The following is a 14,085-nucleotide window of genomic DNA, read 5'->3' on the forward strand; positions in this document are numbered from 1 at the left end:
ATTTGCAACAAGGTCAACATTGATATTTACAGCTGCTCCCAGGTTTCCCAGGTTTTGGGAAAGTGCTCATTTTAGGAAGTGCTCTACAGGAGAGACTGGGGACAATGATCCCTTAATCCCCCTGAATTTTAAAGAACAACCTGCAGGGCCCGGCCAAACTTTAGGCAAAACTAAGCAGTTGCTATGGACAACAGCTTCTGGGGGCAGCAAAGAGCAGCTATAGTTAACCCATTAGTGCCCAATGTTCCCATCAATTTGTTCCCATTTGGCTTATTATGGGAACATTGGGCACTAATGGGTTAAAGTAAATCAATAGATCCTGATGGTCAGAGAACCACCAATGTCGAAAGACCACTCACTGTATGTTACAATAACCTGTGCTTAAGGAAGTAAATTTTAAATCTGTTCATTCAATGGGGTTTGTTTATCGAGCAGCCCAATGTTGGAATTTGATCCCATCAGAATTGTGATTGATTCCATGTTATCTGACATTTTGTAAATTATTGAAAGCTTATTATTTCCAAAAATATCTATGTTAAATTGTTGTAATTTTAAATAGTTGATGTTTTTTTAAACAATCTTGACAGTATTATTTTTAGTTTATGTTGCAACTTCCTAGTGATGGCCTAGTACTTTTGTTTTGTAATCCACACTGATCCAAGAATGATTTGTAATGGTATATAAATTTCATTGTAATTGTAATAATTGTTCTTTTACCTACGGGAAGGGTGAGCAATTTTCAAATAGCCCCTTTACCTGAGTAAATGACTATTGGAAATTTCCCTCATTATTGGTGTGCGTGTGATACACACACACACAACAAAGTTTGATATTTAAAAGCCTGATGACTTAGGGAGGTAGATTAGGGGGAGGGGGGAAAGGTAAAGGTTGGCCTAGGGTGCCTAATATCCTTGCACCAGCCCTGTCAACTTGCAAAATATAAGTAGTTGGTTGTACTAACCAGGATTGCAGAGACATTTATAGCTGGTTCCAACACTTCGACAGATGCCATGAGCACAAGGATTGAGAGCACAGAAGTCAATCAGCTGAGTGCAGGTTGGTCCTGTAAATCCTGGGTTGCAACTGCAGGAATAAGAGCTTTTGTCTGGATAGCAAGTTCCATTGTTCTGGCAAGGATATGAAGCACATGGATCTATTTTCTCTTCACAAGTCGCTCCTAAAAATCCTGATTTACAAAAAAAAAAAAAAGCAATATTTTAATAGGAGCCTCTCTCAAAGGCATAGGATCACACACCATCATCAACCTCTCTTCTCCACTTTTCAGCATCATTCACTGAGGGGTCCTTTTACAAAGGCACGCTGAAAAATGACTTGCGGTAGTGTAGGCACGGGTTTTGGGCACGCACCGATCCAAGTTTTAGTGCGCCTGTAAAAAAAAAAGGCCTTTTTTTATTTTTGCCAAAAATGGACGTGCGGCAAAATGAATATTGCCGTGTGTCCATTTTGGGTCTGAGACCTTACCGCCAGCCACTGACCTAGTGTTAACGACTCACCCGGTAACCGGGCGGTAATGACCTATGCGCACCAAATAGCACTTGACGCGCATCCATTACGCGCGCCCGAAAATAAAACATATTTTTCAGACGCGCGTATCGGACGCGTGCCAAACATGAAATTACCACAAGAGCCACGCGGTAGTCGGGTGGTAACTCCATTTTGACGCGCATTAGGCGCGAGTTAGAGGCTTACGTGGCTTAGTAAAAGGAACCCTGAATGTTCATTTTAAAATATGGTACTTTTCAGTTGTAAGAGTTTGGATGTTTGAAATCTTGTAAATATGCAAATATAGTTGACACACAAGCAGGAAATCTGCCAGAGTATACTATCACTGATTTTCAGAACAGGATACAGGCTTTTATAAAATAACCCTCATCAGAGGAGTAATGCACTGCGTAGCATATTGCACTAGCTGACAGACCATTCATGTTGATTAGATCATTCAAGATGTCTGCGTGGTTCAAATGCTGAAATATATCAAGCTATTTTGTATCATTGACCTACTGCACTATATTTATGGGTGTTTGGATAGATTGAAAAGATAAGATGGAAGTAATACCAACTTGCAAATTATAGCTATCTACTGTATGCCAGATCATTTAGAAATGTGGAAGGATAGAGAGCTGTTCTGTGAAACAAAACGCGTTCAGCATTAAGGTAGCAAATAGAAAGGAGACCTGTTGTATTGTAGCATGTACCAACGACTGCTCCTTAAAAATTTGGGGGCAATTTCGAAATGTGTATTGCTGTTTTACTTGGGTAAATTGGCCTTTGAAAATTGCACCCCTTTCTCCCGCTGCAGAGAAAAGTATCTATGCTGTTCCCACATAGCCCAGGAGCTTTTACCTACACAAGAAGGGGGCAGAGAAGGGCAGGGTTAGGTGAGGGTACATAAATAATTATTCTGAGGACACTTGTGGGTAACATCATCCACACAGTACTAAATGGACCTCTTTTCTAAAGGTGATTTTTTTCTTTTTTTTAGAAATTTTTACTTTCTTCTGACCATCCAGCTTATAATCGAACGAGAAAAACGCCCAAGTTCCGACCTAAATCGGGAGATGGACGTTTATCTCACAAAAACGAATAAAGCGGTATAATCGAAAGCCGATTTTTGGGCGTTTTCAACTGCACTCCGTCGCGGATGCGGACAAAGTTTATGGGGGCGTGTCAGAGGTGTGGCGAAGGCGGAACTGGGGCGTGGTTATCTGCCGAACAGAGATGGGCGCATTTCACAGATAATGGGACAAAAGTATGCGTTTTTAGCTAGAATTTAGGGCACTTTTCCTGGACCCTGTTTTTCCACGAATAAGGCCCCAAAAAGTGCCCTAAATGACCAGATGACCACTGGAGGGAATCGGGGATGACCTCCCCTGACTCCCCCAGTGGTCATAAACCCCCTCCCACCTCAAAAAATGATGTTTCACAACTTTTTATTTTGACCCTCAAATATCATACCCACCTCCCTGGCAGCAGTATGTAGGTCCCTGGAGCAGTTGTTAGGGGGTGCAGTGGACTTCAGGCAGGTGGACCCAGGCCCATCCCCCCCCTACCTGTTACAATTGTGCTGCTTAATGCTTAGTCGTCCAACCCCCCCCCCCGAACCCACTGTACCCACATGTAGGTGCCCCCCTTCACTCCTTAGGGCTATAGTAATGGTGTAGACTTGTGGGCAGTGGGTTTTGAGGGGGATTTGGGGGGCTCTACACACAAGGGAAGGGTGCTATGCACCTGGGAGCTCTTTTACCTTTTGTTCTGTTTTTGTAAAAGTGCCCCCTAGGGTGCCTGGTTGGTGTCCTGGCATGTTAGGGGGACCAGTGCACTACGACTCCTGGCCCCTCCCACGAACAAATGCCTTGGATTTATTCGTTTTTGAGCTGGGCGATTTCATTGTCCATTATCGCTGAAAAGCAAAAACGCCCAGCTCACAACTTGGCGAATAAAACATGGACGTCTAATTTTTTCGAAAATACGCTTGGGTCCGCCCCTTCACGGACCCGTTCTCAGAGATAAACGCCCATGGAGATAGGCGTTTCTGTTAGATTATGCCCCTCCATATGTGGCAACTCCTGTACCACTGAATAGACATATCACACTTCATGCACAACAGCTCCAGAAGGGGAGGGACAGAAGGCATGTGTGTCGGTGAGATGCTTATCACTGGAGAGCAAAGCTGAGGACAAGAAGTTCACATAGCCATACATTTGGAATTTCCTGGCTTAAGTTTGTCATCAGGCAAGTAGCCAGATACACAGTTTGGGGTGGGCTTCAGTCCAAAGTGGGTGGGCATGAGAGCCCTGCATCCTGCCTGACATCTCTCCCCCCCCCCCCCCTGGCAACAGGGCATCTCTCAATTCTTCTCCCCCCCCCCCCCCCCGCCTGTTCACCCCTTTGTACCTTTTAAAACCTTCATTACTTTGCTAGCAGCAAGCAGTGACTCATATCTGCTGCACAAGCTGGCCCCGTGCCTTTCCTTTGACCTAGTCCTGCCTATGTGGAAACAGGAATGGCCCAACCATTAGGCTACCTGAGGCGGGGGCCTCAGGTGACACTCTTTCAGGAGCGACATCTCCCCCATTCTTTCCTCCACCCCTTTCCACACTTTTACCTTCTTTTTATGTTTTATAAAAGCCAGCAGTGGCAGCAATTCCCATACGCTGCCCTGCCGCCGGTACCTGCCTCTTCCCTTTGCTGTGGTCACCTCTCTGATGTAACTTCCTGTTTCCTCAAAGGTGGCCACAGTAGAGAAGAAGCCGGTGCCAATGCTGGCTTTTAAAAAACGTAAAAAGAAGGTAAAATTGGGGAACAGGGTGGAGGAAGGCAAAGGGAAATGTCAGAACTTGGCCCGAGGAGGGAGAGTGGTATCTCAGCCCTGCCCCAGGCGGCATTTTGCCTTGGGCCGCTCCTGTGTGGAAACAGGAAGTTTCATCAGAGGGAAGGCTCGGGGCCAGCGTGAGCAATGGGTATGAGTCGCTGCCAGCAAAGAAATGAAGGCTTTAAAAGGCCAACGGATGAGGGGATTGAGGAATGGAGTTGAGATGCTGGGATGCTTGAGAGAGAAAGGAGGGAGAGTTACTGGGAGTCTTCAGCTGATGGGGTTTGGGGAGCAATTTTCAAACCCATTTATGTGGATAAATAATGATTTCGCCCAGATAATCTGGCCTAAGTACACACAAGCTTCCATAGGGCACATAGTCTTTTTTGGATTCAAAACAGGTATTTCCAGAGATATGTTTAGGTCAAAGGAGGTAAGTACAGGTACATTTGATTTTCAAATGTATACACGCTATTTGCCCTCGCTTGACTACCCACAAAAAATAGCTAATTTTCACAGGTAAAACAATGCAGGCAGTTTTGCTTTAAAAACTAGCTGCAAGGTTCAGTGGCAAAGATTTCCAAGATACACTGCAAGTAAAGTGGGCAACTGAAAACTGGCCCCACAGCTGATAACCACATGATAGAGACTGCCATTTAATATCAAATTGCACAAGCTAAGGTGGGCCAGATATTCAAAAGAACTTATCCATTAAGGCTGCTCTGTTAATTTTCTAAAGGCACATAAGGCCTGATATTCAGCCGGCTGCGGGCAGCGCATTTGTTGTCCACCACCAGTGTTAAACCCAGATATTCAATGCTGGGCCATATCCAGCGAGCGGACTGAATATTCGGGTTTATTTTGGCCACTAAGAAGTTATCTGGCTATGCCGATATTCAGCGCTAACCGGTTAACCTTTTAGTGGCCTATTTTGACCGCTCAACATAGCCGGTTTGGTGCTGAATAAGTGTGCCTATCCTGCTATGTTGCACAATGTAGCCAATAAGCAGCTAGCCACTAACTAGTATATTCAGCGGGAGATAACCGTTTATCTCCCGCTGAATATCCACAGTTAGGTGCTTAAAACACTATTTAATAGGCCAGGAGCCGTTCCTGGCCAGTTAAATAGTTTTGAATATTGGGGGGGATAGATGCTGATATGCCTTCATAAAATATCCACACAAATCTTGCAGAAATGGTGGCTACAAGGAAACCACAGACAAATTTTGCCTGCTTGAAAGCAGATTTGCCCAAATTTCTCCTCCAAACATGCCTATATCAGAGTCACAAAAAGGTATGTCCATTCTGGTCACTGTCAGGCTTATTTTCAAAAGTGATCGCCAGCGATCTTCCGACATAAATCGGGAGATGGCCAGCGATCTCTCAAAAGCGGCGAAATCGGTATAATCGAAAGCGGCTTTTTTGACACCATCGCCGCTTTCCCATCGCCACACCGGCGAAAGTTCAAGGGGGCGTGTCGGCGGCGTAGCGAAGGCAGGACATGGACGGGCATGGGCGTGGCTACCAGATGGCCGGCTTTCGCGGATGATGGGAAAAAAAGCGGCGTTAAGCAGTATTTCACCGGGTTTACTTGGTCCTTCTATTTTCACGGCCAAGCCTCAAAAAGGTGCCCCAACTCACCAGATGACCACCGGAGGGAATGGGAGATGACCTCCCCATACTCCCCCAGTGGTTACCAACCCCCTCCCACACTAAAAAAATGAAAATAAAAACCTTTTTTTACCAGCCTCAAATGTCATACCCAGCTCCCTGACAGCAGTATGCAGGTCCCTGGAGCAGTTTTTAATGGGTGCAGTACACTTCCCACAGGCAGACCCAGGTCCACCCCCCCCCCTACTTGTTACACTTCTGGTGCTAAGAGTTGAGCCCTCCAAACCCCCCCCCCTAAAACCCACTGTACTCACTTGTAGGTGCCCCCCTTCACCCAAAAGGGCTATGGTAATGGTGTAAAGTTGTGGGGAGTGGGTTTGGGGGGCTCAGCACCAAAGGTAAGGGAGCTATGCACCTGGGAGCTATTTGTGTATTTTTTTAAACATTTTTAGAAGTGCCCCCTAGGGTGTCCTGGCATGTCAGGGGGACCAGTGCACTACAAATGCTGGCTCCTCCCACGACCAAATGCCTTGGATTTCGCCGGGTTTGAGATGGCTGGCATTTTTTTCCATTATCGATGAAAAACAAAACCGGCGATCTGAAACCCGGCGAACTCTGGCATTTGGCCAGGCTAAACTGTATTATTGAAAAAAAAAGATGGCTGGCCATCTTTTTCGATAATACGGTTCCGGCCAGCAGTTGCGCCGCCGCCAAAATAGATCACCGGCGATCTATTTCGCCGGCGACATTCGATTATGCCCCTCCATGTTACTTTTAGGTAGGGGGTAATTTCACATGCACATAGGAGGCAATTCTATGACTAAAGGTAGGCACAAAAAGTAAGCGGGTAGTGTGTCTACTCTACAATGGCAAGTATGCACATACTTTCTGTTATAGAATACTAAAATAAGTTGTCATCAACACGCCTACTTTTAGACAGTGGCGTAGCTACGTGGGGCCTGAGGGGGCCTGGGCCCCCATAGATTTGACCCTGGCCCCCTGGCGACGATCCCCTTCAACCCCCCTCCTGCCACCAACCCTCCCCCGCCGCCCTGCCGCTGCATCAGATACCTCATTTGCTGCAGCCGAAGAGAGTCTTCTTTAGTTCAGCGCCGGAGTAGCGCCTTCATTCAAGGAAGTTCCTGCTGTGATCAGCTGTTTCTGACGCCTTACGTCCTGCACGTAAGGCGTCAGAAACAGCTGATCACAGCAGGAACTTCCTTGAACGAAGGCGCTACTCCGGCGCTGAACTAAAGAAGACTCTTTTCGGCTGCAGCAAATGTATCTGATGCGGCGGCGGGGCGGGCGGCAACGGGGGAGGGTTGGTGGCGGGAGGGGGGTCCAATGTGGCGGCTGGGGGGCGGCGAGGGGGGGTTGGTGGCGGGAGGAGGATCCACTGTGGCGGCTGGGGGGGGGCGACGGCGGGGAGGGTGGGTAAACAGTGCCCCCCACCTCGGGCTCTGGCCCCCCCTCCCAGTGAGGTCTGGCTACGCCCCTGCTTTTAGATGCTAACTGCAGGGCTATGGCTGGCGTAAATGTTAACGCCTAAATGCAGCAGTTATGTGTTATTCTTACAGTATTCTGTAAGTTATGGGTGAAAGTGAGAGCCCTACCCATAAGAACATAAGTGCTGCTATACTGGGACAGACTGAAGGTCCATCAAGCCCAGCATCCTGTTTCCAACAGTGGCCAATCCAGGTTACAAGTACATGGCAAGATCCCAAAAGAGTACAATACATTTTATGCTGCTTATCCTAGAATAAACAGTGGATTTTCCCCAAGTCCATCTTAATAATGGCTTATGGACTTTTCTTGTAGGAAGTTATCTAAACCTTTTTTAAACCCCAATAAGATAACTGCTTTTACCACATTCTCTGGCAATGAATTCCAGAGTTAATTTTTCACTCAATATGTAATTAATTTTAAATTTACTACTACTACTTATCATTTCTATAGCGCCACCAGACATACGCAGTGCTTCACAATTGAACACGAGACAGTCCCTGCTCAAGAGCGCTTACAATCTAATTTGGACAGACAAACAGGACAAATAAGGGATAAGGGTCAGGACAGACAGACAGACAGGACAAATAAGGGATAAGGGACTACTGAAAGGAAGATAAGATAAGGGTTACGAACAAATGAAAAAGTTAGGAGTTAAAAGCAGCATTAAACAGGTGGGCTTTTAGCCCAGATTTGAAGGCAGCCAGAGATGGAGCTTGACGTAGTGGCTCAGGAAGTCTATTCCAGGCATATGGTGCAGCAAGATAAAAGGAACGGAGTCTGGAGTTAGCAGTGGAGGAGAAGGGTGCAGTTAGGAGAGATTTACCTAGTGAACGGAGTTCCCGGGGAGGAGTGTAGGGAGAGATGAGGGTGGAGAGGTACTGAGGGGCTGCAGAGTGAATGCACATATAGGTCAATAAGAGGAGTTTGAACTGTATTCTGAAACGGATAGGGAGCCAGTGAAGCGACTTCAGGAGAGGGCTGATATGAGCATAGCGACTTTGACAGAATATTAGTCGTGCAACAAAATTTTGAACAGATTGAAGAGGAGAGAGATGGCTGAGTGGGAGACCTATGAGAAGCAAGTTGCAGTAGTCTAAGCGAGAGGTGATGAGAGTGTGGATGAGGGTTCTGGTAGTGTGCTCAGAAAGGAAAGGGCGAATTTTGGCGATATTATAGAGAAAGAAACGACAGGTTTTAGCAGTTGTTGAATATGTGCAGAAAAGGAGTTGAAGATGACCCCAAGGTTACGAGCAGATGAGACAGGAAGGATGAGCGTGCAATCCACAGAAATAGAGAATGGGGGAAGGGGAGAGGTTGGTTTAGGTGGGAAGATAAGAAGCTCAGTCTTGGTCATATTAAGTTTTAGGTGGTGGTGAGACATCCAGGCAGCAATGTCAGACAGGCAGGCTAATACCTTGGCCTGGATTCCTGCTGAGATTTCTGGTGCGGAGAGGTAGATCTGGGAGTCGTCAGCGTAAAGATAATATTGAGATCAGAGCACCAAGGGAGGAAGTATAGATGGAGAAAAGGAGAAAATGTAACTTCATTGCGTGCCTCCTTGTCCTAATATTTTTAGAAAGAGTAAACAAGCAATTCAAGTCTACCTGTTCCACTCCACTCATTATTTTATAGACCTCTATCATAGCTCCCTTCAGCCATCTTTTCTCCAAGCTGAAGAGCTCCATCCATGTGAACACCTCTCTAACAATTACTCACTATAGCAATTTATGCATAGTTATAGAATAGCATTTGGGTGCTGCTCTGCCATTTACATGCCTAAGTGTGCATAAGAACATAAGAATAGCCATACTGGGTCAGACCAATGGTCCATCTAGCCCAGTACCCTGCTTCCAAGAGTGGCCAAGCCAGGCCACAAGTACCTGGAAGAATCTCATATGGTAGCAACAATCCATGCTACCAATCCCAGGGCAAGCAGTGGCTTCCCCATGTCTGTCTCAATAGCAAACTATGGACTTTTCCTCCAGGAATTTGTACAAACCTTTTTTTAAACCTGGATATGCTACCCACTGTTACTACATCTTCCAGCAACGAGTTCCACAGCTTAATTATTTGTTGAGTAAAAAAATATTTCCTCCTATTTGTTTTAAATGTATTTCCATGTAACTTCCTTGAGTGTCCCCTAGTCTTTGTACTTTTTGAAAGAGTAAAAAATCAATTCACTTCTACTCATTCTACAGCACTCAGGATTTTGTAGACCTCAATCATATCTCCCCTCATCCATCTCTTTTTCAAGCTGAAGATCCCTAACCTCTTTAGCCTTTCCTAGTATGAGATGAGTTCCATCCCCTTTATCATTCTGGTCGCTCTTCTTTTAACCTTTTCTAATTCTGCTATACCTTTTTTGAGCTACGGCAACCAGAATTTAACACAATACTCAAGGTGAGCTTGCACTATGGAGTAATACAGAGGCATTATAGTATTCTTGGTCTTTTTTACCATCCCTTTGCTATTAATTCCTAGCATCCTGTTTGCTTCATTCCCTGCCACCTCACACTGGGCAGAAGATTTCAGTGTATTGACTACTACGACACCTAGATCTTTTTCTTGGGTGCTGTCCCCAAAGGTGGACCCTAGCATCAGGTAGAATTCTATAACTTTATATGCACAATGAGCATGTAATTTAATTGCCCTGTTATAGAATGAGAGGGATACTGTCTTAGATACAGAATTACCACCAATGTGTTTTGTTCAAATGGTATATTAGTTTTACAGTATGTTGTATGCCAAGGTGCCGGTCAAGCACTAAGTCTGCAGGTATGTATTTGTCTTCCACTGAGGAATCATGGGAAGTCTCTAATTCCTGCTTTCCAGTTATCCCTATTCAAGCACCTTGTTTCCACTAGGAACAACAGGGTTCTTTAAATATCTGTTTTCACAGAAATTAGAGGAAAAAGGAATGTTTAATTAAACTATGCAGATAACTGCCATTATACAGCCGCTCACTGACTTTTGCTGTGTGTAATTGACTCCACAAATTAACTGAACAGAACATACAATTATCTGACTAGAAATCTGGTTGTTATTGAGCGTGGCATACTTGAAACAATAAGCTGCAGGGTTCACCAAGTCAGGAAGGGAATTAGGAATGTTCCTGAACCACACTGAGAAGATGGCTATGCTTATTCACTGTTAGTACTTTCATATCTTTTTTTGATTTTAATAAATTAATGGTTTAACAAAGGCATGAACAATTCTGGATCTTAAGCAACAAACAGTTTGGACTTTCAGGATAACCAACCATACATATTAAATGGTTTCTTAGATTCTCTGCCCAGCATATAATATGTAAACCACTTTGATTGTAACCAATCAAAGGCAGTATATCAAATCCCATCCCCCTTTTCCTTTCTTCATAAATGTGGTCAATAATTTGGCAATACAGTTGACCCCTTCAGTATGGAAATACAGCCAGCTCTTTCGATATGCCACGACAGCACAACAAATACCAGCGATTCTACTGTTTGCCAAGTCAGATGACTCAAACTGAGTCTTTAGTTGGTCAACATGGCTGATCTAATATAGCTGACTCTTTTAGTTTAGCAAGGAAGCTGATTTTTTTTCTTAAGTACTGGTAAGTGCTGAAAAATCTAGAAGAAACCTATGAGTCAGCCCTGAGCTGACAGGCAGGCATCTTGGAGAACAGAAGGAAAAATACTATAAAACTCTGGGAAGCAATTTCTTAATCCTGAGGAGAAGGGTATGGCAATATGCCACTTCTTAGGATTCTGCCAGGTATTAGAGAGCCAAAATGACCACAGGAAGAAACCCACTGGGGTACTGATGTTTGGTCTAACCCAGAAGATAAGCCTTAAAATATTACAATCCCATTCTAAGACAACCTTGCAGAAAAAAATAAGAATTGTAGGATCTTCCAGGTCAGATATCCCCAAAGAAGTCCTGCTCTGCTATGGTCAATTTTCTGCAAAAGAGAACTTAATAAGAACATTTCTAGATCTCACAATCACAAAGTATGTGGTTCATTTTTCTTTTAGATGAATTACACTGGTTACCTTCATCAGTGATAATTACTTGTAAAATGTTGTGTTCAAGGGTTTTGAAATGGGGTCTCCTAAATATCTCTCAAATGTTATACTCCAGGAGGTACCTAAGCGTCTTCACAACATTCTCTTGTTCAATATCCTCCACTGACTTTGGTTAAACTGACCTCAACTAGAAAGCGAGGTTTTTGGTATGCTGGACCCTCCATATGGAATTCCTTACCAAAGGAAATTGCTGATATCAGTAGTTGTGTGAGTTTTCATAAAGCCTTCAAACATGGCTTTTTGTGAATGCTTTTGGAAATTCATGAATATTATGGCTACATTATGTAGGTTTTTAAAGCCTTAAAAACGGTTTTATTGAATGCTATTGGAAGTTCATAGTTATTATGATTATGTAAACTGTAATTGTAATTATGTTATGTTTGTAAACCATTTTAAATTGTAATAAGTATATTTATTGTAAACCGCTTTAAAACTATCCTGAACTAGGCAGTATATCAAGTAAGTAAATAAATCAAATCAAACCATTAGGAACTGTAGAAAGCTGAAGAATATCTCAGGAACATGTATACCCTGGAGGAAAGGAGAAACAGGGGTGATATGATACAGACGTTCAAATATTTGAAAGGTATTAATCCGCAAACAAACCTTTTCCAGAGGTGGGAAGGCGGCAGAACTAGAGGGCATGAAATGAGACTGAAGGGGGGCAGACTCAAAAAAAAATGTCAGGAAGTATTTTTTCACGGAGACAGTGGTGGGTGCTTGGAATGCCTTCCCGTGGGAGGTGGTGGAGAGGAAAACGGTAACAGAATTCAAATATGCGTGGGATAAACATAAAGGAATCCTGTTCAGAAGAAATGGATCCTCAGGAGCTTAGCCGAGATTGGGTGGCGGGGCTGGTGGTTGGGAGGCGGGGATAGTGCTGGCCAGACTTATACGGTCTGTGCCAGAGCCGGTGGTGGGAGGCGGGGCTGGTGGTTGGGAGGCGGGGATAGTGCCCTGAAAATGACAGTTACAAATCAAGGTAAGATATACACAAAAAGTAGCACATATGAGTTTGTCTTGTTGGGCAGACTGGATGGATCGTGCAGGTCTTTTTCTGCCGTCATCTACTATGTTACTATCCAGCTCATTTTTGAAAGTGATTGCCGGCCATCTTCCAACACAAATCGGGAGATGGCCGGCGATCTCGCTAAAGCGGCCAAATCGGTATAATCGAAAGCCGCTATTTTGACACCATCGCCGCTTTCCTGTCGCATAGCCGGCGAAAGTTCAAGGGGGCATGTTGGCAGCGACGCGAAGGCGGGACATGGGCGGGCATGGCCGAGGTTAAAAAATGGCCGGCTTTAGCCCATAATGGAAAAACAAAACAGCAATGGTGAGCATTTGGCCGCTTTTACTTGGTCCCTTTTTTGCAGGTCCAAGCTTCAAAAAGGTGGTCGAACTGACCACACGACCACCGGAAGGAATCGGGGATGACCTCCCCGTACTCCCCCAGTGGTCACCAACCCCCTCCCAGCTTAAAAAACAGGTTACAAATACTTTTTTCCCAGCCTCTATGCCAGCCTCAAATGCCTTACCCACCTCCATGACAACAGAATGTGTTCTGTCCTCCGACAGCCTTTGCCTGCTTGTGATGTGGCTCTGGGGTGAGTGTGGCACCTTTTCTGTTATTTGCACTGCAGAGTCACATCAGCAATGCATTGTGGTGGGTAAAGGTATTGGTAGTTGGTAGGCTCTGCTTTTCCCCTGCTTACTGGGTCAGAGTGTGCACTGTTTTGTTTCCTGTTGTAGTCCATGCGGTAGTGGCCATTTTTGTAAGACAGTTTTAGATCCCTTTCCTGTGTTACCCACGTCAGAGAACATAGTTCTTAACTTGAATGGTGCTGAAAGAGGGCATTGTACACCATTGTGCCAGCTCTGACCTACTGCTAATCTTAGTACCAGGGGACTCTTTGCCAGTGGGGCACAACCTCTGATCTGCAGTTAACTGTGAGTAACTGTGGTTAGTTCAAGAAAGGACTTTTTCAGAGAGATTAGTCTTCAGGTGTGAACTGGTGTGCCAAAGTTATACAGCAGCAATAAGTCCTGGAGGCTGTATGCAGGTCTATGGAGCAGTTTTAGTGGGTGCAGTACTTTTGTGGGTAGTGGGTTTTGGGGGGGGGGGGGTTGGGGGGCTCAGCTCCCAAAGTAAGGGAGCTATGTACGTGGGAGCTTTTCTGAAGTCCACCGCAGTGACCCCTAGGGAGCCCGGTTGGTGTCCTGGCATGTCAGGGGGGCCAGTGCACTAAAAATGGTGGCTCCTCCCACGGCCAAATGCCTTGAATTTGGCCGGGGTTTGAGATGGCCGACATAACTTTCCATTATCGCTAAAAAACGAAGCGGGCCATCTCAAACCCCAACCAAATCCAATGCCGGAACCGTATTATCGAAACAAAAGATGGCCGGCCATCTTTTTCAAAAATACGGGTCTGGCCAGCTGTTTGCGGCGCCACCAAAATACATCGCTGGCCATGTATTTTGCCAGCGCCATTTGATTATTCCCCTCCATGTTATGTTACTCAAGACTGAGGCCTCAGCCCACAAAATGAAGCAGAGTATGTACTTAAAAAT

General features: G+C 45.0%; 1 protein-coding gene across 1 annotated transcript in view; it reads right to left on the minus strand.

Annotated features, from left to right (window-relative positions):
- DNER (delta/notch like EGF repeat containing) overlaps positions 1 to 14,085 on the minus strand; it is a 347,962-nt gene that overhangs the window by 60,925 nt on the left and 272,952 nt on the right. Inside the window, exon 8 of the mRNA XM_030216224.1 lies at positions 962 to 1,186. Coding sequence (XP_030072084.1) covers positions 962 to 1,186 — 225 coding nt within the window. The remainder of the gene's footprint in view (positions 1 to 961; positions 1,187 to 14,085) is intronic.

The sequence above is a fragment of the Microcaecilia unicolor genome, chromosome 10 (genome assembly GCF_901765095.1).
Source record: "Microcaecilia unicolor chromosome 10, aMicUni1.1, whole genome shotgun sequence".
Taxonomy (NCBI): Eukaryota; Metazoa; Chordata; class Amphibia; order Gymnophiona; family Siphonopidae; genus Microcaecilia; species Microcaecilia unicolor.